This window comes from Megalopta genalis, chromosome 6, assembly GCF_051020955.1.
Source record: "Megalopta genalis isolate 19385.01 chromosome 6, iyMegGena1_principal, whole genome shotgun sequence".
Lineage (NCBI taxonomy): Eukaryota > Metazoa > Arthropoda > Insecta > Hymenoptera > Halictidae > Megalopta > Megalopta genalis.
In genome coordinates, this window is record NC_135018.1 from 5438922 (window position 1) to 5466919 (window position 27998).

General features: G+C 39.2%; 3 protein-coding genes across 7 annotated transcripts; 1 reads left to right on the forward strand and 2 right to left on the reverse strand.

Annotated features, from left to right (window-relative positions):
• Positions 1-7161, forward strand: HLH3B (Helix loop helix protein 3B). Of its 2 annotated transcripts, none has more exons than XM_033476197.2 (4): positions 1-245; positions 1588-1815; positions 2484-2695; positions 4250-7161. In XM_033476197.2, exons 1-4 carry the CDS (start codon positions 243-245, stop codon positions 5043-5045), a joined length of 1239 nt encoding a protein of 412 aa, XP_033332088.2. In that variant the 5' UTR covers positions 1-242; the 3' UTR covers positions 5046-7161. The 2 variants fall into 2 exon arrangements, with proteins under 2 accessions (XP_033332088.2, XP_033332089.2); XM_033476198.2 differs by lacking the exon at positions 1-245 and adding an exon at positions 515-740.
• On the reverse strand, positions 6779-13634 carry LOC117223763 (uncharacterized). The gene is made up of 5 exons (XM_033476255.2): positions 13571-13634; positions 12837-13497; positions 11933-12234; positions 9948-10207; positions 6779-8704 (listed from the first exon to the last, which is right to left on the reverse strand). Exons 1-5 carry the CDS (start codon positions 13632-13634, stop codon positions 8102-8104), a joined length of 1890 nt encoding a protein of 629 aa, XP_033332146.2. The 3' UTR covers positions 6779-8101.
• Positions 13294-27986, reverse strand: LOC117223734 (ADP-ribosylarginine hydrolase CG3568). Of its 4 annotated transcripts, XM_076523314.1 has the most exons (12): positions 27751-27986; positions 22030-22059; positions 21833-21895; positions 20522-20794; positions 19202-19465; positions 17482-17651; positions 17291-17362; positions 16287-16573; positions 15501-15662; positions 15310-15420; positions 14429-14613; positions 13294-13432 (listed from the first exon to the last, which is right to left on the reverse strand). In XM_076523314.1, the coding sequence occupies exons 1-11, from the start codon at positions 27778-27780 to the stop codon at positions 14429-14431; spliced, it is 1647 nt and encodes a 548-aa protein (XP_076379429.1). In that variant the 5' UTR covers positions 27781-27986; the 3' UTR covers positions 13294-13432. The 4 variants fall into 4 exon arrangements, with proteins under 4 accessions (XP_076379429.1, XP_033332086.1, XP_033332087.1 ...); XM_033476195.2 differs by lacking the exon at positions 21833-21895; XM_033476196.2 differs by lacking the exons at positions 21833-21895; positions 22030-22059 and having other exon boundaries at positions 27751-27985.
• Between the last annotated feature and the right edge of the window lie 12 nt (positions 27987-27998).

Sequence of the window (27998 nt, forward strand, 5' to 3'; positions counted from 1 at the left end):
CACCCATGAGGCCTGCGCTCCGCCTTCGCAAAATTCATTTTCCCGGGGGTTGTACCGCACTTTCTATTAGTTAAATCGGCCCGTCTGGAGTCGTCGGTCGGTTTAACGCCAGCTACAATCGTAACCCGGACGAATCTGTCAGTAAAGTGGCTCTTCGGCGGTCGTGACACCCGAAACTTGCGTTTAATATTTTTGCCGGTCGTGAATGGTGCGCGATTGTGAACCGAACTTACACGTGAATAATGGTAAGCTATTGCGGCACGATCAAATTTCGATATATGATCGCGTTAAGGCCTCAAGGACGATGTCTATGCAACGTACGGACTCTCATGCCCTTCCCGTATGTATGGGTGATATTTATAATCGCCCATAAAATACTCAAAACAAATGGCACAGAGAGATTTTGCACAAACTCTTCGGATATATCGCAGTGCATAAAAAATAAAATGCTATGAAAGGGAGAAATCGTTTCACAGCACGATGGTACCGTAACCATGATTTACCGTCGTCCTTGATGGCTCAAGAATATGTTGACGATATCAATTACGAGGATTGTGGTGTTTGTTTGGTGAGAAGGTTAAATTGACATCAAACATCATCAACGCTTAAACTGTCCAACAAATCAGGTCCTTGATGAGTGTCTTTCTTAACTATCCGTTGTTCCTTGACGAGTACCGCGGTTGTCATTTCAATTTTGGTGAACGTTATCGTTCTGGATCATTTCACCGTTTCAGTTCACGGTAATGTTCGTTCTGTAAACAGAAAATCAGACAAACTGGATTCTAGCTTTCACTGCATTCGAGTTCTCACTTTGCTAAACATCTTCCTGCTTAAATTATCTACTGCGTGAAAGATGATTTAATCGATTTTACTGTCTAAAAAAGGAGTCTAACAAGCTAGGACTTCGACAAGTGTTATTCTAACTAGACCGTAGACTCCATGAGCGTATTTATGGCAAAGCAAAAATTCGTGACATGAAAAAAGGATTTATATTTGTATTAAATACCGAAAGCATTTTTAGTCGAACTTCGCTGAAATAAATCTCATAATCAACGAAGGAGATTATTCGCGCCATTCCGTATTAAAAAATAAGCAGTGATAAACGGGAAATCGCGAAAGGTTCGGCATCCTAATTTTGACTGTGCCAAAGGGTTGGCATTTTGATGAACGTCTCCACTGAACGATTCCACAGTGTCAAAGTAGCTTCGATCGCGCTTATTACACAAGAAGGAAGCTTCCAGGAGGGAAGAGAAATTCCTCGACGTTAACATTCGACCGATCAAGCATCGCAGTTGACAAACGCAAGTCACAAAGACCACGAAACACAGCAATTGACACGCATATCTGCTGAATGTCAGGGACAATAGAAGCAAGAGGGGGTGTGATACGAGCATCCTGTTGGCGCTATGTAGGCTAATTTCGTCCGCGATAATATGACCAGATTTCTCGGGGCTTTTGTCATCGGCCAGTTAATCGTGTCACGCGGATCGAAAACCTTTTAAAATCGACTCGAAACTTTAAACGCGGTCGTTGAAACGAACGAGTCGCTGTGCAAACAGTCCAAGGAGAATTATTCTCAAATTCCAGTCGATGTTGACGTACAACGGCTGTTCCGGTGGAACCGTGGACACAGAGAACGGTTCACCAGCCGAGTCTTTGCTCTCTGCCGAAGGAGAACTTGCCGAGGAGGTCGGGGATTCACCAGAAACACCCAGAGACACTGAAGAGGAGGCGACATTGTCCGATGAATTTTACTCGCACGACACCGACGAAGAAGACGATCAAGGAAAGAAGCGACGGGATCGGACTAACTCCGTGAGATAATTTTTCATTCAGTGTTAACAAAAAATCTCCTTCTTCCAGTACAAGTTCAAATATAGTCAATTTTTGCGACGGTTGTTTTAGACTAGGCTCTCTTCTGACATGTACGAAAAGATTTTATCTGCAAGAATCACATATGTTAGAAAAGATGTACCTAGAACTGAATTGAGACAGTGAAGAAATACAATTCTGTATTTTTTCTCTCCATGAGTGGATCAAAAGTAGCTCTACATTTGACTGGCTAATTGCTATCTCTGTGTTTGTGTATTTTAAGTGTATATTCTTCTGTTCAGTCTTTGGAAAAGTTCATTTTTATCGACGGTGTAAATTATATAAAATTATTCAATTTGATTATATTCACTGAAAAAATCGTGTAAAATTATTCAATCTTAACGTACTGATATTGCGGGTGCAAGCAAACCCCGGAAGTTTAGGCGAATTTACAATTCGGTGAACCGATTGTTGAGGTCAAGAATATGAAATATTTAAAAAAGTTATTTAACAAGAAGATTTATAAAAACTTTACAGAAACGAAAATTTAAGGGAACTTGTAGTGTATGTTGATTTAATTTGATACTATATTTTTAAATCTAGTATTCTGACACATGATCTTTGATATTCTCACTGTAATTTATTTTACCAGCATTCAACTAATTTCGTAGCTAGACGGTATTTCGCCCACGGGAGGTAGTCATCTTGGATCGCCGACGCTTCGTGTCGGAACCTTAGGCGTTCGAAAATTATTTACAAACAGTAGAGAACGTTGGAGACAGCAAAATGTCAGCGGCGCTTTCGCCGAGCTTCGAAAATTGGTGCCTACTCATCCTCCGGACAAGAAGCTGTCTAAAAATGAGATTTTACGATTGGCGATACGGTAACTTGTTTTTTGATACTCTAGAAACTTTCATTCTTAGAAAAATCAAAATCAGATAAATCTATTTTATTTATTCACTTAATACTTGCCTTTCGGCTTTGGATGACTTCCGATTTGTATAATTTCGTTACATAATTAAAATCTACAGTGGCCCACAAAAGTGTTTGTACACATTTTAAAACACAATAACTTTTTGAAAACTGTACTAAGTGACTGGAATTTTTTTTAGATGACAGAGAGACTAGTCTACTAGACGATGACTAAAAAGCTTTTTTTTTTAATTTAGCTATTATTTAGAATGAAAAAAATTGGAAGTCCCCGTTTTTTTAACTTTTTTATCTGAGCCTATAACGAAAATTTAAAAAATGCCTTTTGTAGTTCGTTTGTAGTTAGTAAAAGTTCAAGTCAATTAGTCCAGTTTTAAAATAGTTATTTGCGTTTTAAAAGCTGTATGAAAACTTTTGTGTGCCACTGTATAATAAATTACTAGTACTCTAAAAGTAACAATAAAAACAAAATATTACTATCAAGGTCTCATTGTATTTAAACTTATTCTTTGGTCGAATATTCTTAAATTAAGTGCATATATATCTATACAGGGTGTCCCATAATTACGTTAACACTTGCAAAGGATTGATTCCTGAAGTCATTTGAAGTAACTTTTTCCTTAGCGAAAATGCAGTCCGCGGCTTTGTTTACGAGTTATTAATGAAAAACGGGCGTTAACATAATTATGGGCACCTTGTATGTATAACAATATTCCAATATTCTAATATTTTATTCTAATTAGAAACATGGTTCGTCCTCTTTCTCCTTCCCAGAAAAATCTATCATGTAGCTAGCAGTTAAAATCCGATGACTACGCGAATAAAACTCTATTCACTTCGTCATCGATTTTTAGCTAATCAATCCATAATCACTTTTTCACCCAACTGTCACAAACCTCCATTGACATTAGAATTACCAAACCAGTTAAAATGATTCTTTTCTTTTACAATCCCTGATACTGTAAGAAATGTTTTTGGCAGAAATTTTAATACGAACTTCTTCATTCGAGCGCATATTATAATAAAAATCGCAGGAAGTTTAAATTAATCCAATCTTGATATTGCTATAAAATAATATACAGTAGCTCACGAAAGTATTCGGACGCCTTTTAAAACGCAATAACTTTTTTAAAACTGGACTAATTTCGATGAAATTTTCAGCACGCATATAAGTTACCGAGATCTATGAGAGGCATTTTTTATATTTTCGTTATAGGCTCAGATAAAAAAGTTAAAAAGAACGAGAGTTTTTTTTATTTTCTTTTGTCATTCCAAGTAATAGCAAAATTTAAAAAAGGCATTTTGGTCATCGTCGGCTAGACTAGTTCCGCTGTCATCTAAAAAAAATTCAAGTCTCTTAGTCCAGTTTTAAAAAAGTTATTGCGTTTTAAGAGGCGTCCGAATACTTTCGTGAGCTACTGTATGTATCACATTGTTATTATATATATATATATATACACACATTTAGGACTCGGTACTTGTAATATTAACAATTATGGTTTTTCAGGTATATAAGGCTGTTAAGCAATGTCCTTGAATGGCAAAAAGCGCAGGACCGTAACGAGATCACTCAACACGAGGTGCGAATTAAGTGTGAGCCAGCGTTCAATGCCCAAAACTCGACAGCCTACACCAGCAAGCCGTCGGTGACTTTCCTGAAGCAAGAGAAGCACGCCGCCGAAAACCACAACACCTACAGAACGAACTTTTCCGTGCAAAAACAAGTACAACACCCGGTGTCACATATTACGTGCGACAAAAACGGCAACAACCTGCTAATGATCGCACCCGGTGGTCACAACATCACCACCACGGTAAATAGAAGGAGCGCGACACCTTCGACCATCGGCCAGAACAATTTCTCACCTGGTCCGCTGACGAATGGAAGCCTGATCCGGCCACCACGACCTACGACCTTCCCGAAGTCGCCTCAAATCGGCGTGCAAGCTATGACCGGCCCTAACATCTTGAACTGCTCCCAGAGCTCGCTCTTGAACAACAACAACAACAACAGCAGCAACAGCAGCAGCAGCAACAATAACAACAACACCAACAACATCAACAACAACAACAACGTCGTGGCCCCGGCGAACGTGTCGAGCTCAGAAGGTCCTCAGAAACTCCGTGGTCAGAAGAGGTTGAAGATAGAGATGGAGGACGACGAACAGCCTGGTCAGGGAAGAGACTGCACTTTGCCTTCGTCTGGCCACAACAGCGCGGTTCGTAAAAGAGTGAAAGTTACCTTCGTCAAGGACTCGAATCCGCCTTACCGTGGTGACTTCCGGAACCCCGACCGGAAGTAGAAGAGCCGGAAACGCGAACGTTGGAACAGCGGTGTCGGTCGTGACTATTTTCTACGAATAGGCGATCGACGTTCTTGAAAGTAGTAATGCTAAGCGCCGATCTTGACTTCGGGGGGATCAAGTTTTCGCGCTGAGAACGTTTGAATGTGTTCGCCCTTTTTTCTTTTAATAAGAAGGATTACAACGTTTGTTTACGGTCAGAATGGACAGATAAATTATAATATAAACTATAATTAGTGAGCTTGTGCCATAAATGTGCTGGTCTTGGGAAAGCAACTTTGTTTAATACAATGCCGTAACGAATATGCGAAACGCAATAGGTTTAAGAAGTATTAATATTCAGATATGCAACGTCGCAGTTATAAATCGTCGTAGAGAGTCGACAGTGGCAACAGAGAGCAGAAAGATGCATTATTTATGTAATGTTGTGCTGAAGAAGTAATATTTTGTTTCTTTCGAAGGTGTCCTTGCGACGTAAAGATTCGTTTCTGACGTACCTAACGAAGCTAATTCATTACACCAAATTAAATTCCGCAAGTATACAGTGATTACAGCTTGAAAACATTTTTAAAAGTTGATAATAGAAGAAGTTTTAAAATAAACGACGGGTCCTTTTTATATACCGCAACAGAATTTTCTTTAATTTTAATTTCTCTGAATTCATGTACAGAATTGGCATGAAATCTGCTATTTGAATAGCTAACGTAATATTCTGACACAGAAATGTTCAGGCGAATTTTCTGCATCCGTTTTATTCGATGAAAGTTGATTTATTGTTTAAACTAGAAAGTACAAATGATTCTTACCATTTTTATCGTAAGATATAGTGCAGAATCCGGCACGAATCATCTGCTCTGGAAATATAAAACAGCGTCAGTACACGTAGTGGCAGAACGTTGAAACTGTTTACCAAAATGATTGACTGCTGGTAATTCCGAGGGTTTCGTAGTCTGGCATCGATGGCGCTATTTGTTCAAGACCTCGGGATTAATTTAATAGATTTAAATTAATGAATTTAAATATATTAAATAAATTAAAATTAAAATTTTAATGGGTTTATTACCGTTACGTCATCTGCATCAAACTAGAAAATCGCTAGAATTATCATCGAAGGATGATTTTGACGAACAGCTCGAGTGATTTTCCACGACGTGTCGCAATCGGAACGCAATTTTTTCAAAGATTTGAATTAGCATAGATTTCTACGACCTACTTAAAAATAATGCATCTTGCTCACTGTAATAATTTCATCGAAACACTTTGTTACGTATCACATGCATCCTATACCATCGATCATGCGCATCTTTTTGACTTTTGTATTATCTTTACCATGTACTCCCAAAGAAAAAGAATTACTGTCTTTTTTTTCTCGCGCTATTCGAACCGACTTAAGGGAACATAATCAAGCAATGCGTAGACTGCGGATTTTATATATTTATGACAAGAATTAATTGATGAAATATGAAATAGTGAGAAGATCGGAAGGAACAAAGAATGTTGACGTACTAATTTCAATTTATAAAGAACAAAAATTCAGTTGAGAAAGAACAAAAATTCCACTTGGCTCTCGTGTCTTGCAATCGATGCAGACATTTTTTATTTTGCATAAAGATCCGCAGTCTAGTAACGAACCCTGAAATTCATCGCTGTACCAAAAAAAAGATCGAAGTATCAATCCTTCATTAAGCGAAGCCCATAATTAACGACGTTGCTCGTCGAGAATCGAACAGTAGTCTTTCTCAAAGAATATTTTATTAGTTAAACCGTGTTACATCGTTTGTACAGTGTTAATTGTACAAATTAATATTCGTTTATCGACACGTTTCGAGTACCTTGACCGAAAAAGTACTAAAACATATTTGTTAAATCTCGCAAAATACATCGACACATCCACCATAATTTCGCGACTACATCACATGCAAACAATTCTTGGTCACCGGCGCGTACACATCAATAAAATTCACACATTGATCGTGGAAGAAAGGGGTCGTTTGTGGGGGAGGGGTAGGAGTAGTGACCATTCAACGATTACACGTAACACTTTATATCGATATTTTCTTTCTACGAGCCGAAATAAATTCTGATCGAAATAAACGGATGTTCCATCGAACGTAAAGCATCGTACAGCTTTGATTTCCATAACCTAGCGTCCTTGTAAAAGTTAAACCGGAAGTCGTGGACGGTGCCTCAGGCGTGGGCAGTGGCAGCTCTTGCTTGCGGAGGTAATTGCATTACCCTTCGGGCCGCAATTTTCGAGTAAAATTTATCAAAGCCAAAGGATCTCAAAAATTTGACGTTGATGCTGATAATAGATTTATGAGCTTCGATATTTTAACATAGATGGCTTATCAGCAAGTGTTTCGAGTTGCTCTTGGAGCCACGATTTTCGATTGGACGACGTCAGAGTCTTACGAGCTTGAACAATTTGTAGTAAATGGTGATGGAAGATTCGTCAATCTTGCTTTCCCAGACAGCTGACTTATATGCGTATCTATCGTTTCGCATAGAACCGTGCTCGCACGTTGGAGATTGCTCCTCGAGCCACCATTTTGGATCCCACCGTACAAAAGCCACCGGATCTCAACGGTTCAACATAAACTAAAACAGAGGACTTTTCGATCTTGATATTTCAGATAGACCGTGATAGAAGACTTGTTAATCTTTTTCTCACTTTGCAGAGTGCGCTCATTTGCCCCTAGGAGTCATCCTTCTGGACCCCGTCACGTCAAAGTCGCAGGATCTCGGAGCTTTGCACAAAAAGCGACAGAAGACGATTATATAGAGACGATATAGAGGCAACAACAGAAGATTGCCTGTTCTGTTTCACACATTCATAAGAGTCCTCCATCAGAAAATTTCCTTTTCTTGCCATTCATCCGTTCCCTGATTATAAGACCGTCTTCGTTGCATGGAGCGGGTTTCGTTGCCATTTAACCGGGCCAGAGCAGTGCCCCACACACATTCGTCAACTCACGCCTGCTTCATCAGCTCTCAACACGTTGAAGGGGTTGCGGAGAAACGCTCTGGGAAGATTAGTTTCGTAGAAATTCGTCGGTTTACGTCAGGTACATTTTGTATCTCGTACTGTCCCTCTTCTGGCGTTCCGACAGGACCTTCGATCGAGCGACTACGTAACGATCGTCGTTGAATTCGAGAGGCGGCACAGGCGTCGCCGGCCTCTCCTCGTTCTCGCTGAAAGCTCTTCGGGGCGAAATCTCCACTATCTTTCTCGTGCTCTTGCAGTCGACGCTGGATCGTTTCGCATAAGTTAGAACGCTCGCGTAACTCGCGTCGCTAGTGCGCGAACCCCTTTTCACCGGATTCACCTCCGCGTAGCTTCCCCTCGACTTGCTACTGGCGTCCGAGTTGCGTTTCCGTTCCAGCGGTTGGCGGGCACTTTGCACGCTATCGGAGCGCGTTGATCGGGCCGATCGAGTTCGACGGACTTTCTCTTCGGAGTTCTCCGAGTACGCTCTTCTTTCCTTCAGCTTCGGCTTCGCTATACCCAGGTCCTCGCTGAACCTCAGTCGGTCGTTGAACTTCCTCAGACGATCTTCGTACTCGCTGTTGAAGATCTCCGAGGTCTTCTTCGGGGTTTCATTCTTCGGAGATGGTTCCTTGGCGTCTTGGAACACCGACTTCACCTTCGTGTCCTTCAGCTGAAAGGACGGAGGATCAGTTTCGGAGACATTGAATAGGGTTTCGTGGACTTCTAGGTTGACATTTATGCAGCGAAGAATTGTAAAGACGAGATAAAAGAGGATTGTAGACTTCCGTTGACTATAACTGGTAAAAGAAAGGGTGAAGATTTAACCCTTAACGGACGAGAGGCGACTCTCGGTCGCCACGGCGTTTCGCGCGGCAGGACGAACGGCAAGTGAAAGGCGACAGTCAGTGTTTATGTTAGATTTCATTATCTCCAACATTGTTCAACGTACTGTTTTATGAGAAAATCCCTGAAGTGGTGGCGCAAATTATTTTTCCGGGGACTGGAAATTTGTTTAATCGATTCGTACATTTTCTATAAACATGTAAAAAGGCAGAGAAACTAACAGCCAGTTACACATTTGAACTTTCGCAAAATTTTGATCAACAGATTCAGAGGAGATTTTCGTCAACCACGAGATAGATCTTCAAGTTCGACGTCCAACTCTGACGAAATTCGTCTAAACGGGAAACTGCATGTAATTGTTACTGGCACAAAGAAATATTGCAAAGTTTGTTCCAGTCGAAACAAACCAGAGGGAAGACATGAGACGACCTATTTCTGTGATACATGTCCAGATAAACCAAGAATGCATCTCGGTCAATGTTTTATAAACTATCACACCGAACGAAACTAAAAATCATAATTTTTGTAAAATTATGTTCATAAAAGTGTGAATATAGATAAACTAACGAAATATAACGTTTTTGTAAGATAATTTATATGTAAGATCATTTTATTGTACCATATAAGACACTCGACATATTTGCAAAAATCGCCTCGTCCTGCTACCTGACTCTGCCGAAAAAGTCGTCGTCCGCTAAGGGTTAAACGTCGAAGTTTCGATCTTTTTACAATCTTCGGGAGCTACGAATGCATAAACATTGTCCGATCGATGATTATCAGACTTGCGGATTTCATGCGTTTGTAACAAAATTGGGTAGTCACAATTTAAAATAGCGTAAAAATGGAAAGCACTTTAAAACGTGAATGAATTATTTTTCATCTGTTAAGACGATTGAAGGAAGCATGAGGTTACTTGATTTCTGTTCCTTGCAATCGATGCAGACAATTTTCATTTTGCATAAAAATCCGCAGTCTAATAATTATTGATATTTATTGTTGTTGTTTGCTATGTGTTGTTCAAATGACAGGAGATTAGGAGTTTAGGAATTCATTGGCCAGGTTAATCGCACCTTGATCACGTTCACCCTGTCGTTGAACTCCAAGTCTTGGCTGTTCCTGCGAACACGCTGCTGGTCAGATCGATCCTCTTCGCTGCTGCTCTTGCTGATCCATATGTTATTGTGGTGTGCGTTCACCGCTCTTTTCGGCCATTCATTCTCAGTTTTGAAATCGTAAAGTTCTCGTATACGTTGCGTCAGCCTCTGCGATTGCTCGATAGAATCGGGGGAGAGCTTCGACGATGGTGGATCACGACTAGACTCTGCTTTGTCTGCAATTACCAAGTCACCCATTACAACTTCCGACGCTAAACAATTTAAAACTTGCCGCACCATCGATCGTTCAACGAATGCCAATTATTCCTTCCCCGATCCATAAAATTCTCCTTTGGCCATCTCTGCACAAATATGGAGTCAAAGACGAATACTATGATATCTGAACAAGTTACCAGAAAGAATGCTTTTAACACTAAACTTACCGTGGCGGTCAAAACGACCGGTTCCACATTTTTTTTTTATTTGAACATTCCCGGTATTATAGAGCAACTTTCGTAGGAAATGTTCGAATAAATTTCTTAATTCAGAACAAACACTGCAATAAAAATGTTAAATAAATGCCGCCTTGTAATTCTTATAAAACAAGACGTGTCAGACGTCTTTAGCGTTCGATGGGTTTAGCGTTAATGGACACTGTGTTGTTAAATGGTTAGTGTACCGCGAGTAACAACGAATAACTCACTCTATCTGTGTTATAAGAAACAAATTTCATACTTTAACTCACAAGGAGAGGTCGACCGGCGTGACACTCACTTGTTGATGAGATTTCGCACAGTGGTAGAGCTCGTAAAAAAAAAATCTTAAATAAATGCTACCTTGTAATTGTTATAAATCAAGATGTGTCAGACGTCTTTAGCGTTCGATAGGTTTAGCGTTAATGGACACTGTGTTGTTAAATGGTTAGTGTACCGCGAGTAACAACGAATAACTCACTCTATCTAACTATGTTATAAGAAACAGATTTCATACTTTGACTCACAAGGAGAGGTCGACCGGCGTGACACTCACTTGTTTCCAGATATTCCCAGTTTTCGGTGCAGACGGCTTATGGTTTTAAAGATATTTCATGTTAAAGTTGTAAAGTGCTCACACAAGTGGTGGAAGAATAGTAGAGAGGGGACATTAGGAATCGGGGTACGCGAGTCTTCCCATAGTTTCTTCTGCACCACTCGTGAGCACTTCTCCACATCCCCTCCACCCCATTCCGCCGCACGGTGCCAGAACCCAAAATCCAGCTTATCTTTCTGACTTCGTTTCTAACAACTAGATCGCGGGTCCATATGCAAAATAAAAATGTTGCGCATCACTTGTAAGATACAGAAGCTGCATAGAACTTTCTTTCTTTTGCTAATGATATTGCTAGTTAGAGATAATGACATATCGGTAATCCTAAATCTTTTTTATCTTCTCACTGTTTGCGGATTTGATGCATCTATTACAAACTAAACTACGTAAAATTACTATAATAAGAATACTATAAATATTACTATAAAATCTACTAACAACATTAAATATCTCGAAAACTATAAGCCGTTTCTACCTAAAACCGGATATCATTGAATTTAGTTTCACGAGCTCTACCACTGTACGAAATTTCATAAAAGAGTGAGTGTCACGCCTGGGGATCGTTCCTTGCCAGTAACGTGACACCTAAACTCAACGCCTCCAAATGGCCGCCATCCGAAGACCACTTACCGAACTAGAAGTTTGATTTCGCTATCCTATTAAACAAATACTAAAACATTTGCTGCTACGGTAATCCCTCTCCGCATTACATTTCCATCAAACAAACGAAGGATCCTCGCGTTCCCTGCTTTTCACGTAAGACGACCACGAGCACGCCAAGTTGTTTCGTTATCAGAGGTGGTGCAATCGTCCACGCAAGCGACCCACGTTCTTCTCGGCTCTCCTGTCTCGTGTCAATCGATCTCGCTTCTCACCTTTTTCCTGTGCAGCGTCCTTGACGACCTTGGCCGCGGCCACCGGCGAGAACTTCCTGATCGGCTCCCATTTCGGCGACACGTTCTTCGTGTCTATGCGCCGGCCGTCTTCGGAAACCGGTTCCGTCGCCGACGACGGCTTTGGTTCTGGGTTCGTGCGCGGTAACGCCGACGGGGACGGGTTATTGACGAACGTCAGCCACCTGGCCGCAGCGAATTTCGAGATTTCGCTGTTGCTGATCCTGATGAACGATGAGGACGCGTCGTTGCGGAACCTTGAGGTGTTAATTGGCGGTAGCCACCTAAAGGTATTTGGTACTCAGAAAGCCATTGTCGAGACTCGAAACAGCGGGATCGCGTTCTAACACGCCAGAATACGGCCAGTTAATTTATTTACCAATCTTTCGTTTGCTTTTTGCTTTTCTCCCTCTATGTATATGATATAATTATATACGTATGCATATTTATAATACGTTTACCGAAATGAAACGAGAGTTGCGTTCGCAACCACATACATTATCATTATTATTATTATTATTATTATTATTGTTATCATAAGCTTCTATTCCACAGAACGACCGACATCGACTATTACATACACGTACGGTACATCGAACTCGCATGCGACAAACATAGTGACGTAGCCGTTTCTTATTATTGTTATTCTTTTCTTTTTTCGCTACGACGATATCCGATTTGACAACGGGGGCTTAGTGCAACGTTTTCTGTTATTTTTAGCTTTTGATTACCTCGCGAGGTACTTGGATCTCACGAGCTTACGACAAGTTTAACGCTTAGTTATTCATGCGGTTATCATAGTGATCTGTTAACGGCGATATTATAGTGTTAGCATGTGATTCACGGCATCGGTTTCTTTTTGACTAGGAAAATGTGCTCTGTCAACCTCGTCGCGATCATTCGGGAATCAGCCTCCGTATGCCTTCGTTCCTCGACGGGTTTTTCGTTTTTAGCGCGGCCGACGTCGGTGCTATGGCTGCGGCCAGTCGTCGTTCTGTGAGTGGAGGCCAACATGGTCGACAACGGGGCCGCCGTCGACGTCCCTATCGTCGTCGTTCCTATCGTTGCCGTCGTCGCCGTCGTCGTCATCGTTGTCTCGTCTTTCTCGTCGACCTCCTTCGTCGTTTCTTCCTCCTTTGTCGGGGTCAGTTTCTTCGGCACCGGAACGGCGCTGGATCGCAGTATATCGTTAATCGTCTCCTCGATGTCCATCGTCATCGAGCGACGCTTCTCCTCGTCCCTGGACGACTGCGGAGACTTCTTCGATGTAGTCGGCTGGCTCCGGCTCATGTTCTTCGTCAGCGGGATCCAACGGGACGGGTCCAGCTTGCTCGTGTCCGCCACATCTGTGTGCCTTCGGTCTTCCACGCGTCTCTCCGTGTACTTCTTCAGACAGTCCACGTCCGCGCTGCGACTTCTCTGATTCCGAGGAGACCGGGATGGTCTTCGCTGACCGGTGGTGCCCAACGGGCAGGCCCGCTCCTGGAGGACGGTTTCTTTTTTAAGGAAATCGTTGCTGGCTTTTGGGATCGGAAAGATCCTGCGGTCTGGAGATGCGCTTTTTTCATCGATATTTTCACGACGCACAGCGCGGTAAAATTGAGGACTTTGTCCAAATACTTGATTCGATGCAGATTTTCTTGATTTCAGATTCACTTGTGCCGATTTGCAAATAATCGAACATTTTTGATTGTACAACCCAGGCCAGAGTTAGGCATATTTTATTCGAATAAATTAACGAATCGAGAATACAATTTTATCCGAATAAATTAACGAATAACGAATACAATTTTATCCGAATAAATTAACGAATAACGAATACAATCTTATCCGAATAAATTAACGAATAACGAATACAATTTTATTCGAATAAAATAACGAATAATAAATGAAACTTTATTCGAAAGATTTGTTCGAGAAATATATTCGAAACGTTATACGAATATAATTTTATCCCAGGAACAATGATTCGTTGTTGGAAATAACTTTTTCATTTGTACATTTATTCAGATCCAATTCATTATCGATTAAAGAGCAAAACTGCAAATCCAGAAATCTTCTATGACATTCGGTACTGAACAGTTCGAATACATACGATTACTACAAATACTCTTATTCGCAAATTTATTCGAATAAAATTTCATTGGTTTAAAAAATTTGAAATCTTATCCGAACAAAACTTTATTCGAATAATTCACTATATTCGAAATGCTATTTTATTGTATTATGAATGCAACAATTTCATTCTTAAAATTAATTTTATTATTAATTTTCATAGAAATAATGACGGTTCAGAATTTTGTAACTGAAATTTTTCGTTTATAAATTATTCTAGAAGATCATTCTAATTGAACGAAGTTTCAAAATGTTTCTGAAGATAGTCCTACGATATAAGTGTTAGAAAGTCTAGGGATGCACCAGCATCTCTCCAGCTCCGCGATCTTCCCTTCCGATTGCGAGTAAAATCAGAAGACTCACCTAAGTAAGATGTAGCTTCGCGTAATCCGATATGTGTAAAATACCGTGTTCAGCTGAGGCCACGTGCAAGCTGGCACCGCAAGTTTTCGGATTAATTCTGGACGTGTGCAGCTCGGCTACTTGACTGCTGCACGCTGCTGCAGGGTCTCCGCTCGACGAAAGGAATCCGCTCCAAAATTCATTTCCTGCCGTGCAATGATCCGATTATGATTCGATTACGAACAAGTTAGCATTACTAGGATATATGAGAGCTGCCGAATTCGAATCAGTATCTAGATTAGACCCAAATTACAGCTCTTGGACAATCGGTAATAAAACTGCAAATGTTCCTTTTTCTCAGGATATACAGCGAAATCAGGCCGAAAACAAATTAATACCATTTACAAACAATCACAAAATCTGACAATTGTTGTCCATCGTGGTTTAATTAACAACAGTGCGCAGAGTTGAACAGAACACCTTTTAAAACGCACTTATAATTTTGAAAACTTCGAATATATCTTGAATATGATGTTAAAGTTTGTACACTAGTTTACTGTTCAATAACTAAAACCACATTTTGTAAATTTTGCAGTTACTTGGAATGACAGAGAAAGAATAAACATAAAACTTTTTCCTCTGAACCCGGAACGAAAATTTAAAAAATTCGTTTTGCACATCGCGGTAATCCTAAAAGGGTTAATCCCTTAACTAGGATGACGATTTTTACAAAGATGACTAATAATACTGGGATCATGACAGATTCCGAATAAAAAGTGCAAAAATATATGTTGTAGAAGAATTTTTATCTCCTATGACGCGTCGATGATGACTCGCTTTAGGTGCTGATTGAAATTAGGCTACGCTTCTACATATACTAATTTTCTAACGATCAGACAGACCTGGCAGCGCGTTCCCGTCCCACGCATACGTCACTACGAGAAGCTTGTTTGCGTCCGTAGATCTGAGTAGTCGGCTGTGAGGCTCCCTGATAGCGAAATGGATCTTTATGTCTGGAAGAAGATCGCGGATAAATTGGCGGCTGTTTTTCTCGTCGGGAGAGGACAGGAGAATCATGGAAATTCGTACAAACCTCCGAGATAGTCGCCGTTCCCCACGTCGCCGCACTTTTGCTGCGAGAAATATGCGAACATTATGTCCGAGACGTGTTTCAGCTTCTTCTTCATCTTTTTAATGGCGATCTCGAAAGTCTTCAGGAAGTATATCTCTTGATCCTGGATTATACCCCAGACGCCTGAAAACATCATCTTTCTTTAATCCTTTCTTCGAGAACCGAACACCTATTTCCAATCTCCTTTTATTTGCCTCATTGTTTTGGGCGCATCCACCTTTCTATTGGACAGTAGACTTTACATAATAAATATGTGAATTAACTTTGATGTTTAGTTTAGTCGATGGATTGTACAATACAATCTGAAATCTCAATTTCTGAAATTATTCGAGAAAGAATAAATTGTCGTCGTGGCTTCTGCTTCTTGCAATTGACGGAGAAACATTTTATTTTGCATAAAGACCCGCAGTCCAATAATAACAATTAATCCCCAAATTTTGAGGAAGTGTTCACTATGAATTGAACGGCTTTGGATTTTTATTTATTTAGCTATCGAAAGTTTTATAATACAAAGAGTGACTGTTGGACTAAGAGGTAACTGTTGAAAAATATGTTAAGAAACTTTTTGCATTGAAAAGTTTTCAAAGGACAATTAAATGGCTCCCTTAAACAAACGTGCGAGATCCACGAGGTTGTTGAACAGCCTAGAAAATGTTCGGCATTGGCGAAGGAAATCCACGCGATTGTAGACAATTATCGTTCATGGAATGAAAAATTGTTACAGAGGATGATCAAAAACACACTAACCGAGACCGAAGCCTACAACGTGCAGGAAGGCAGTCGTGTTTTGTTTCTCGGCTCGCGTGTTCGCCTCGAGAAGAATGATCTCCACGCTGACGAGGATCCTCTTCATGTAGTTCTCGATGTCGAAGATACTCTGATTCGACAAGGTCAAGTATCTCCTATTGTCCTTCGATTTCGCACGCTTCACGGCTTCGTCGTAAACCGGAATGTACTCGTCTCCGTAAAACTTCGCCCACATCAGTCGCAGTCCTCGTTGTTCGTTCGAGCTGTGCGAGCTGGGAGGTCCGTATCTGACCGATAAGAATCATGTAGCGATATTTATGCGAAAAAATTAAATTTTCCGTTTTATAAGAAACGTCTATAAAACATTGGCAACGTATTTGTTTCAAGTGGAGAGGCAGGGAGTTTCAAACTGTCATGAAGTTATAGGAACTCATCACCAGCGCCCACAGAAGCTGTTAATCTGTCAGACTTTTTATTCTCTGTTTGTTCATATTTTTAATATAATTCGTTTATAAGAGATATCTAAACGTTTCTTTTTTATTTAAATAAAATGTGGGCGAGTTGAAGTGATCATCAGCGATTTCCATCGTAGGACTTGTCGCCAGCGGCTGACGCAGCTGTTAGTGTTTTAGAAAGCTGTTTTTCTTCCAGTTTGTTTACATTCTAAATACCTTTTTTCTATCAAATTACACGATCATTGATCCGTTGTAATAAATAGAAAAACAATGAGTTTGAAAATGTCAGCGGCCAGCAGTGACTTCCGGGTACGCCATTAAAACTCATGGGTACTTGTCACCGATGGTCAACGTGTTGCAAGAATTTTTTTCTTTATCGAACCTGTCGTAATTATTGTGATATTCATAAAAATTTGTTCGATGACTCGTTTCACTCTATTTATATTCTAGGAAAGATTCATATGATTTTTTGTTCATTGTTCAGCAGTCGAGTAAAATGAACTTTTCATCGAATGTAATGCGATGGATTGCTTAAAATTCAGGACTCACCCATTGTCTACGGTGTTCTGTTGAGATGTGATTAGGATGTCTTGGTACTCCATGAGGCGTGGTCGTTCGAATCTGCGGACAGTGGTAGGAAAGGTGAAACGCGTGCTTTCCCGTGACGGAAATGCAACGTACTGGTGTGTACACGATAGGTTCTTTTGTTAACGATAAGCGTGAAATAAACAAAGCGAAACCTTGTTCCCACGACACCTATAACGACTCCTCGCGGCTGAATGGAGTCTGGATCGGTACTCACGACGCCTCTGTTCTCTCGCGAGCCGTCGTTTATGAACTCGCTGTGAGAGGACAACGTCAGCATCGCTGACAACTTGATCTCGTCGTAAGACAAGCATTTCGTCAGGACCTGTCGACCAGAAGATTCGTCTCAGTTGCTTACAGAATTCTCCGAAGTTTTTTGGGCAAATAATTTCAATTGCATTCGAATCTTTGCAGAGTTCTTTACAGAAGCAATTTCAGTTGTTTCTAGAATTTTTGTGGAATTTGCTATACAAATAATTGCAATTGTATTCAAATCTTTTCAGAACTCTTCACGGAAAAGATTCCAATTGTGTCGAGATCTTTTCCCGAATATTCTACACAAAAATAAATTCTCAATTGCATTCAAATCTTTTCAGAATTCTTTACAGAACAAATTTTACTTGTATCGAGATCTTTTCCAGAATATTCTACAGAAATAATTTCAATTACATTCAAATCTTTTTCGAATTTTCAACACAGACAATTTCTCATCCGGAATTTCTGCAGGATTTCCTCCCCTGTTAAAGGATATTTATAGATGAAAGGAAACCGAATTGCATTCAAAGCGCGAGTAAATGTATAATCGGCCTCTCTGGGCAATTTCGCTGATATTGAGACGAGTATAATGACAAGCTTATCGAGATTCATTGAAGGGAGATTAATCGCGAGGAGATTAACGCCACAATCCTGTATATGTCTCTTATTATCGGTCTTGAAACATTTTGTGCGTACACGATCATGTATGGGGAGTCGTAGCTTTGAAGTTCTCGATTAAAACGATTCCATGAAAACGGAGATCGCGAGACGAGATGGAAGCTGTGTTGAATGACTAATCTATCGGACCTCCATTGAAGTTTTTATTGCCCGTTCAATGCGGTTTTATAACAAATAAATTACATATAGCTGACTCGAATCCGATGATATTCCATTCGATTGTCGGCGAAGAATCGCCATGTTAATCGATCAGACAAATGGAAGAACTGAATTCTTATAATGAGATAAAGTGTTCAAGTACTGGAACTTTTAGGAAACAAATTTTGTCAGGCACAAGGAGAAAGAGTTTAGATGAAAAGTTAATCCTTTCAGGACGAATATTCATGTGCTGACATCAGTGCATTCTATTTTAGAAGTTGATTGATACAATCAACACATATAATATTATTTTATTATCAAAATTGAAAACTATTTTCTTATATTTCTAAATTATTTTTTATCGACGTATTCGTTAAGAAATTATTATACAGTTCTAATCAATAATACTAACTTGACTCACAACAAACGTGCAAATTCCGAAGTTATATGTAAATTCGTTTTTTAAGGTTGTTAAAAAAGTACTTGATTCAGTATTTTGCCAATAAAAGAAAACAGGACCTCTGCGAGCGCAAGATTTCAAAGCTGCCGGAAAAATGTGAAAAAGTTATAGAACGATACATTGTTAAATAATATGTACTCTAAATATTAAAAGATCGTCTCTCATTTTCTCGTGAAAGATCGAAATCACTTTCTGAACTACGCAATATTTTATATAATCTATATAATCTAGTTTTGTTACGAAAATATTCTTTGTTCTTTAAGAAAACTCTCGTCGTTAATGTATAAGATCGTTTCAAACGATTGCTTGAAATTATGCTGGGGGAGGGGGTGGGGGGCACTAACCAAAGGCTCCTTCTCGTGATCAGTACCAACGCTCTCCCATCCGTTGACACCCGTTTTACCATCGATTAGCTTCCATCGATCGTCGGGCCCATAAAAATGCACAGCTCGCTTCTCCAGTAAACGGTGAATAAACTGTATCAATCCCATATCTTTGTACATCGATCTCTCGATGGCACTCCCGTTCGATTGTTTGTGCTTCAACCATCGCGCCAGTAACGGCAGCATCGCCTCGTGTATCACCGGATAAACTGAGTTCGCATTCATCTGGAATTAACATCACGGTCAATCGAGACCGATTACTTTTAATAGTATTCGATTTCAATGAAATTTCGAAACAGACGCGAATAGAACTGCTGATGCTCGGTGTATCGGGATGATTTTGGTAAAATAAAAATCAGAAAGGGGACGAGAGATTACGTTGCCATTGCGAGATGGAATTTGATCGAGATAAAACAGAAGTATGAATATGCGTTTGAAACGAAACAATATTTAAAATGGGACAAAAGTGGCCGCTGTTAAACCCGGTTTAGCCTGATGAATGTAAAACATACGTATGCAGAGGCACACATTTTAAACGACCTGAATAAAAATGAGAACATATTTTTGCACCTTTCCGCCTTAATAATTTTTTATTGTGCATTTAAGAGACTTTCGAATGGCACGATTAAATGACGCACATTCTATTGCGTCATATTTTGGTGAAAAAGGAGAAAGATTAGGGCGAAGGAGGTAAATCCTCTGTGCTTCGCGTTTTACCTGATTTAATAACATTATTTTGTTCTCAATTTTATCTGAGCTTTCTTCGCGATTCTAATGTATACATCATATTCATCGAGTTTTACAGTCCATATTTATCAGGGCGAATAGATGAATGTAGAATGAATATAGAATGAATGCAGAATGAATGCAGAATGAATGCAGAATGAATACAGAATGAATACAAAATGAACATAAAGTGGAAGCAAAGGAGATGTCGCGCAGAAAGCAAGAATAAAAATGAAATCACACCAACGTCGCCTCGTTCAACTAAGCGAAATGTAATCAACGCGAAATCGATGTGCAAGTTAATTTGGAAATCGCGGCACAATGAAACGAAAGAATTGCCGGTGGGACTCTAAAAAAAGAATGAAACGTGGCGGAAAGATGGTAAGAAAGAACGAGTAAACAGGTGAAAAATAACACCGAAGCAGTGCAAGAGAAGAACAGGAAAGAAATACGGAAATGAACGAAGTAAATACGCAAGGTGATGGCTTCGCGTTAAATCAAGGGAGAGCGTCTGGAAAACGAGGAAACACAGTTGATCAAATTTAAAGGACGAACCTCAAGGATGTCGGTGCTGATTCCTCTGTCTCTGAGAGCGGAGCACCTGGTCGTTTTAATCGGGAAATTTATAGGGAACACCTCGCTTCGCTTGATGATTTGTGCCAGGGTCGTGGGCGATGGCGCGGTGACGTCCAGGCAATTCCTGAGCAGTTCCTTGGTGTCCTCGTCGAATGGGACGCCGTTTGGCGCGCCTAATGTGTTCTCCCATGAGATTTCCGGCGCCTCCTTCAGCAGCGCCAGTTGCCTTGCATCATCCATTTGTCGATGATTCTGAAAAACGTCGCTTCGTTGCATTTAAGTCTTCCGTGAGGTCGATTCGACACGTTTGCTACCAAATGTGCCAAAAGCCAACAACTTCTTACTAGATTGCCATTCAAAGCGAGATAGACAAGCTACTTTAAGAAAAAGGATACTAAAGACGCAACTGCCACCAGCCACGTGTGCGAGAAACATGATTCTCTCGCATAGTGGATTATCTGCACTTCCCGGCAAAAGTTAAGGAACATGTTACACAGATGCATATTCTTTGGTGCTGTAAATCTTCTTAACATAGGATGAACATTTGTATCATGTCAACGGAAATATTGATTTTATTTATTTATAAATTTTTAATTTCTGTTCTCTTTATCTTATCTTTGCATTTTTTTACTTATTTTTAATTTTGTGTAATTTTCTTCTAATTTTCGTTATTTCCTTTATTTGTCGTATGCACCAAGTAAAACAATATTATAATTTTATTTGCAATTTCATTTTAATAAGACTTGTATTTATTCAAATATCAAATTTTACTCAAACGTTAACGATATGTAAAGTTTCTTAATCTTTGCCGGTAAGTGTGTATGCATGGGAGCGAAACTGGATCAATCTTATGAGTATTTTAGGAAATATATGGTAATCAATATTTCCAATCGTAAGTTTAGAGTTTCGGATATCGCAAACGATTTTTCTCAGATGGTTATAAATAAATTACAAAGAACCCTCCTGTTAAAATCAGAAGAGGTTTCACACGTATCGAAAGTTGAAAAAAAGACGCGAGCTTCTTTACTTTATTTGTCGTTCCAAGTAATAGCAAAATAAAAATTTGTAAAACAGTTTCGAAACAGTTTTAAACAAGTTATAAACCGTTCTCAAAGGTGTGCCAATAATTTTCTTACCTATTGGTGTTTTCTTACCCAACACATTCCAAACGTTGAAGATTTGTTCGAATTTCTTACATGAGTAAACAAAATATTAATACCACTAATTTCCATTTTCCGATGTCTCATTTGTTGAAAAAATTTGTACGATTCATACAATTTTGCTCCTTACTGTATATTTATTTAATTTCAGCTCAGACAGTGACTTGGCCGACATTTTTAAATCCTCTTCAATCTATAAATATTCCTCGTACCACTCTTTCTTGCATAACCAGTGCCAGTGAAACGAATCTTGATAGCGAACACGTTAATAAAAGCAGAGCGACAAGAGATAAACATTGAGTTGTTTTATTCAGAAATATTGTTTACCTGCAGCAGCGTTCTTTCAGTAGAAGATGCCTGGCGGATGTTCAATTATTGAAAAGATTATCTGTTCCATATGGGAGTTCCGTGTTGATCAAAGGCTAAACGATTGTTCGCAGACGATCGAACTAGTTATTGTACACACGCGAATGACAGAGATCAACTGTCTACAAAACAGAACGAGGTTCGAATGTGACTTATGAGACGGTGAACTGTACGATTGTTATCTTGTTATTTGTTCCCTATTGTACACCTTTATCGATGATGTCACAAACGATTATACGGAAACATTATCAAGAGATAGGCATTTTTTAAAAACATCCCACACAAAGAACAACAACGTTGAACAATTCAAACAACCTTTTTTGCGTGCTTCTCGAACAGAAAAAGTCGTCTGCTGTTGAACGTTAATCTGAGTTTCTACGTGTTCCTACTCAGTCAGGTTAAAATCAATGGAAAGTAGGGAACGTGTTGGAACTCGTAACGACAAAAACAAAAGCTCCTCTAATCTGTACTCTTTGTCACCTGATTCGTAATCAGAATAGCATAAAAACTGCGATTTTCGTCGCTTCAACTTTTGGTGATCGTTCGAAAATAAATTGTTAGCGATTCGTGCAAAAACTGTGCAAAGATTCTTATAATTATTTTCACCGATATTATAGAGAGTTACAGAATATTATTATATTATATTATATTATTATATTTTTGAGAATACTTATTAAGTAACATTAGGTTTGCTATGATTTCATAGCATGCATTGAAATTGAGACGCGAAGTAATAAAAATGGCTTCTAACGGTAATTAAAGCTCTTTGCCAGACGGTTTAATTAACATACGTCTAAAAATGTAATTGAAGATCTCGTTTCATACACAGGATCGCATATAAAATGTGTTTGAAGCTGAACCGTTTTAAAGTTGATGCTTCAGAACCGTAATTATTTTCGCATTGATCCAATATTAAAACGTTCGTTGATAACAGTTTGTTTATCTGAGGAATCGAAGAATATGATTTATTACACATCATGTGCGAAATATCAGAGAATAAGCTGGGTTTCGAGTGTTACTTCTTCCTACTTTTTTCATCGCTGACATACCGACACCGAAACAAAATCATGGAGGTTTTTAAACAATTCCTATCCCTTGACAATGTTTTCGAACGTGTAGCAAGACAGGAGACGATAGGTGCTCGCTCGTGGCTGCATCGATGAAGGTGACGTAAAACAAGATCGAACAGACAACACACAGAGATTTTGCCGGGCGATTTTCGACGGTGAACTTTCCGATCGGTCAGGAAGCCGTGTCCGAGGCTGACGATTTAAAAAAAGAAGGGTTCGGGTAAAATTAATTGATCATACCTAGCCGCACGCTCGAAGCGTCTTAGGCTAAAAAAAGGCACGGTTTTCTCTTTGATAAGCCGCGTCTTCTTCCCAGGCGTTTCCTTTCTGAATGAGTATTTCTGCGCGTAGCCGGTCCCAAGAGAAGGATCGCCGTCGCATCGGAGACCATTCCAAGAAAATTTTGCAAAAACCCAAGTCGCGTTCTATTAATACGCACGCTGATTAGAGCAAGGACGCGATCTCTTTGATAGTTGAGCATGAAATCCGTTAAGTAGCGGAAAATGTATCCGTTCACCCTAGCGAGTTACGCTGAACACGTTCCCAGTCCCCGGCGGCCCCCGTAACGTGCGAACTTAACTTCATTTTTTCTGTTTACCGATTCTGCCACCTGAGCGACAGGGGTGAGCAAGAATTAAGGCTAGCCCGTGGTCGTGGAAGAATCGACGCGACACCGATTTTTTTTTTGCCGGTAAACAAGCGACCTCTTAGCTTCGTTTTTTCGGCCATGAAATCTTCGACGATCTGTGCCTCGATGCGAGGCGACTCGCCTGAACCTTCTTCCGCGGAACCGAATTGCATGCTTTCGCGATTTCTTCGACGTTGCATCGTGAACTTGAATTCTTCTACGGCTATTGCAATGTCTTCTTATCTTTTAAGGTTAACGTTGTGCCTGGTTCTGCGATTTTATCCTGTCACTTTGGATACGAACTTCTTTGCAATGATTCATTTTGCGAACTTTGCGAAAACGTAAGTAGAGAAATATTGGATACGCGATGTTCACACATTGAGCGTTTTCATGTTTAACCTTCCGCCGTTACACTGGGTAAAAATGGCCCACATTTTTTTTTCCGTAAATGTTGCAAATTAACAATTAATTTAATATAATTGAAAGTGAGATATCGAGTTATAATGAAGGAAACGTTGTTCTGGAATGTTCAAAGTATATCCTAAATATTTTTGGGTCTCGATAGCATTGTTAGCTTTTGTGTGACAGTTGCTTGAAAACTGTATGATATACGCAGAGAAAGTGTGACAGCGAAGGGTTAATGGAAAACTATTACTATGGTATTTAGTTTCAATTTTTGAGACTATAATGATTTATCAGCTTGAAAATCAAGTTTATATTGTAATAAACAAAACTTGTTAATTTGTTTAGTAAATAAACAAGACTCGTTCTGATAAATGCCTTCTTGTGAATTTTCTGATTGTTGATTTTTAGCTAATATTCTTTCTAGCGAACTTCGCAAAAATGTAAATAAATAAAAAAATTTTCATATAAATAACAAGTTTTTATATATATGTGTGTGTGTATGTATATGTATATATATATATGTATATATACTATTTAGTTCAAACTTTTGAAGACAACAATGACTTATTAGTTTGAAAATCGAGTTTATACTATATAAGAAACTAAACTTGTTGTTTTGAATTACGAACTAATTTATATTTAGCAAGCAAACAAGACTCATTTTGATAAACACTTCCTGGTAACTTTTAGATTGTAGTAAGTGACGTTTTCTGTGAGAAGCGTGTATAAGAATAGTTTACGGAGACCATAAATCGCGCATCAGTACACTTGATATGAACATATTTATAAATTTATTCTGAACTTTTGGGACCGTTCTTACTCTGATCTGGAGATCTATCACGTAACAAAGTAAAGATTTATAGGTACAAATCAACGATCTTCCGGTTGCCAGGAAAGATTTGCTAACGTTAAATTTTCGATAAACATTGCAAAAGAAGGATTAAAGATTAGCTGTAGAGTTTTATACAAAATAAAAATTGTCTAGATCGACTCAGAAAATAGAGAAAAATGAATTCGAAAATCCGTCGGGTATTTTTGTAATTTGTTCGACCTGTCGAACTTCTCTGTTCTGCTCGTGTTTGCATTATTAACTCAAATGTACAATAACATTTTAAAAATTAAATTTTTAAAAAAGTGCTAATTCCTTTCCCGCACATAATGCGTTAATGGGTATCGATGTAATATTTTCAACTTGTTGAAATTATTAACAGAAAATTTAAATAAATATCCGGCATCTGTCTCTTACGATCGGAGCAACAAATTTTTAAAAATATGCGCGTAAAAATGCGCGCTCTAATGAACGGTTTCATAAATATAGTATAAGTTTCGTATCTTTCAAGCATCGCTTTATTAATATAACAAGCGTCCGAAATGTTGACCGTGTTGCTGCGTGCACAACTCTGTTCGTTAACACGTTGAACGCCACGTCACCCATATCTGGGTGAAGGCAAGGCTATGTTTCCGCAGTCTTCGTCCAATTAAAGCAGGATTTTGGAGGTAATTTATAATAATTTTACGTGTAACACAACTGTGACGAGTATAGACAATATAGGGTAACAATAAAGTATAAAATAAACAAAAACAAATGCTAAAAATATACTTATACTAACAAATTATACTTATATTTAAATTTTTTTTTTTAAATATTATAACATTTTATTAGTTACGATGGGATTCGTTAAAACATTGTAAACATAATAGGGGTGACTCTGAACGCGCTCATAACAATACAATATAGTCTTTTGTAAATCTTTTTTTGCTTCGTGGCGCCGGGAGAAACTCTACCGATTAACGCTGCGCGTACAACATGTTAAATGAATTATTCGACGAGAAGAACCATGTTCAAGCAGATTTCGCTTTGTTCTTACAATCACGCGTCTGTCGGGATGATGGGAATTAGCATAATGTTCTCTGTACAAACGGTTTGCTACAGATGCGTTACCATGATATGCTCCCAAAGGAAAGAATCATCTCCAGATATTCTTGATTTCTATCCGCAAACATCGCGAAGCCACGAAAGAGATTGATAGTGCAAATCGATTATTCGAATTCAAAATTGATAGTTAATTTTCTTTTATTTTCGATAAATTATTAGTACAATATTATAGGATGATAAGTCGAGATTTAATCGAGGTTCATCTATAGTTCTATCGTCGTTATATATATATTTGGAGTAATTAAAAATCTAAATAATAAAGATCGAGGGACATCTAGTTCGTTTAACTGAGTTTCCATCGTAGCATGAATAATAGGACGCGCAGATAATAAGCGCCCATGTTTTCTTTATAAAAACACGAGCAGATACGATCTAATAAGCTAAGAGAGCTGATAAGATATGAAACACTAAATTATATAAGAAAGAAAAGACAAAACACGAGCAGAAACAGGAACTTCGAAAAGTCGAAGCTCACAGTTAGTACCTATCCGGATACCTGACACGGATCTTTAATTTTTTCCCGTAAACAGAGTCTTAAATGAAAATAAATGCTATCACTTTTCTCCGATTTATCTTTACATGTAGAATCGCCTCACCGGATGCACCACGATTTTGGGTACAATCTGTATAGCATTTTGAATCTACAGTGAGGTATTCTACAACGAACGAATGGTGCAGCGAACAGTTTTTCTCATAACATCGCTATGCCAATTGGAATCTGTCAGCAACGATCGTAAATAACGGTATTGGTCAGTCATCATATTTTGATATATCGTCAGAAATTACATTTCATATTAAAGTCTTACTTTGGACGAATATTATTACCAAATATGCAGCATAGTTATTACTGTATACAATGATTTCGCCCAAAGTAGGATTTTAATATGAAATGTATAATATCTGACGGTACCAAAATATGATGACTGGGCAATACTGTTGTATAGATATAACAATTTTGAGATATGAAACAATGTATCCTGTAACGAATGGATGCTAAAACGAACGAAGCCCTGGAACGAATTTGTACGTTATTGGATAGCTCAATGTACATGATCCGAAACATGGAAATTGTCATGTTATTCGAGTCGAATTTATTGATTTCGCTTAAAAATGTACATCCTCCGTATCGAAAATGATCGTCTTATTTGCTTAAATCATTCGCATCGAAACGTTAGTCCCAACTTGAAAATTAATTGCACGGCGTAAGCATGATTTATCGAGTGTGATACAGTTACGCGAGTGTACTGAGTATATCTATTTAATTTTTATTTTATATAATAAAAGTGGAAGCTCTTCTGTCTCCTTAATTCGATGCAGATTTATAAATCGGAAAATCATTTCTTTCGCGTTTTCGCATTAGTTATTATATCCTGTAACGTACGATAAGCTTTCAGACATTGTAATACGGCGCACTTCCCATTGCGCGACAGTGTCGAACAGATGAAAATTGACAATTAAAAGAACGAAGTGACGCCAAGCATCGTCGAACAACATAGCCGTAGAGGAAGTTCGTCGTCTAAGGTTTCGAAAGAACGAAATGCCGCGTCGAAAGACGAAAAGTTCTTCGATATATTGCACGCGCCACGGTTTGATAGTTCGCGCACTTATGCATCGTTGACCCGGGAAATTCGAGGAAAACTCACCCGACGTATGCAACAGGCGAACACCGACATGTCACCCGGTCCTCTGCAATCTCAGTTTTAGCGGGCGGAAGTCCTCGCGGGAGACTGTGTTCCGTCTGTGCCGAAGTCGCATTCACCCGTCACCCAAACGGAAAAAGTAAATTCCTCGTGGTTTCCGCGGCGGATTTGCGCGGCTTGCTGGGAACCGTCCGCACGAGACGACTCGCAGAACGAAACTTCCGCGGAACCGAACGTGGATGACACATGCG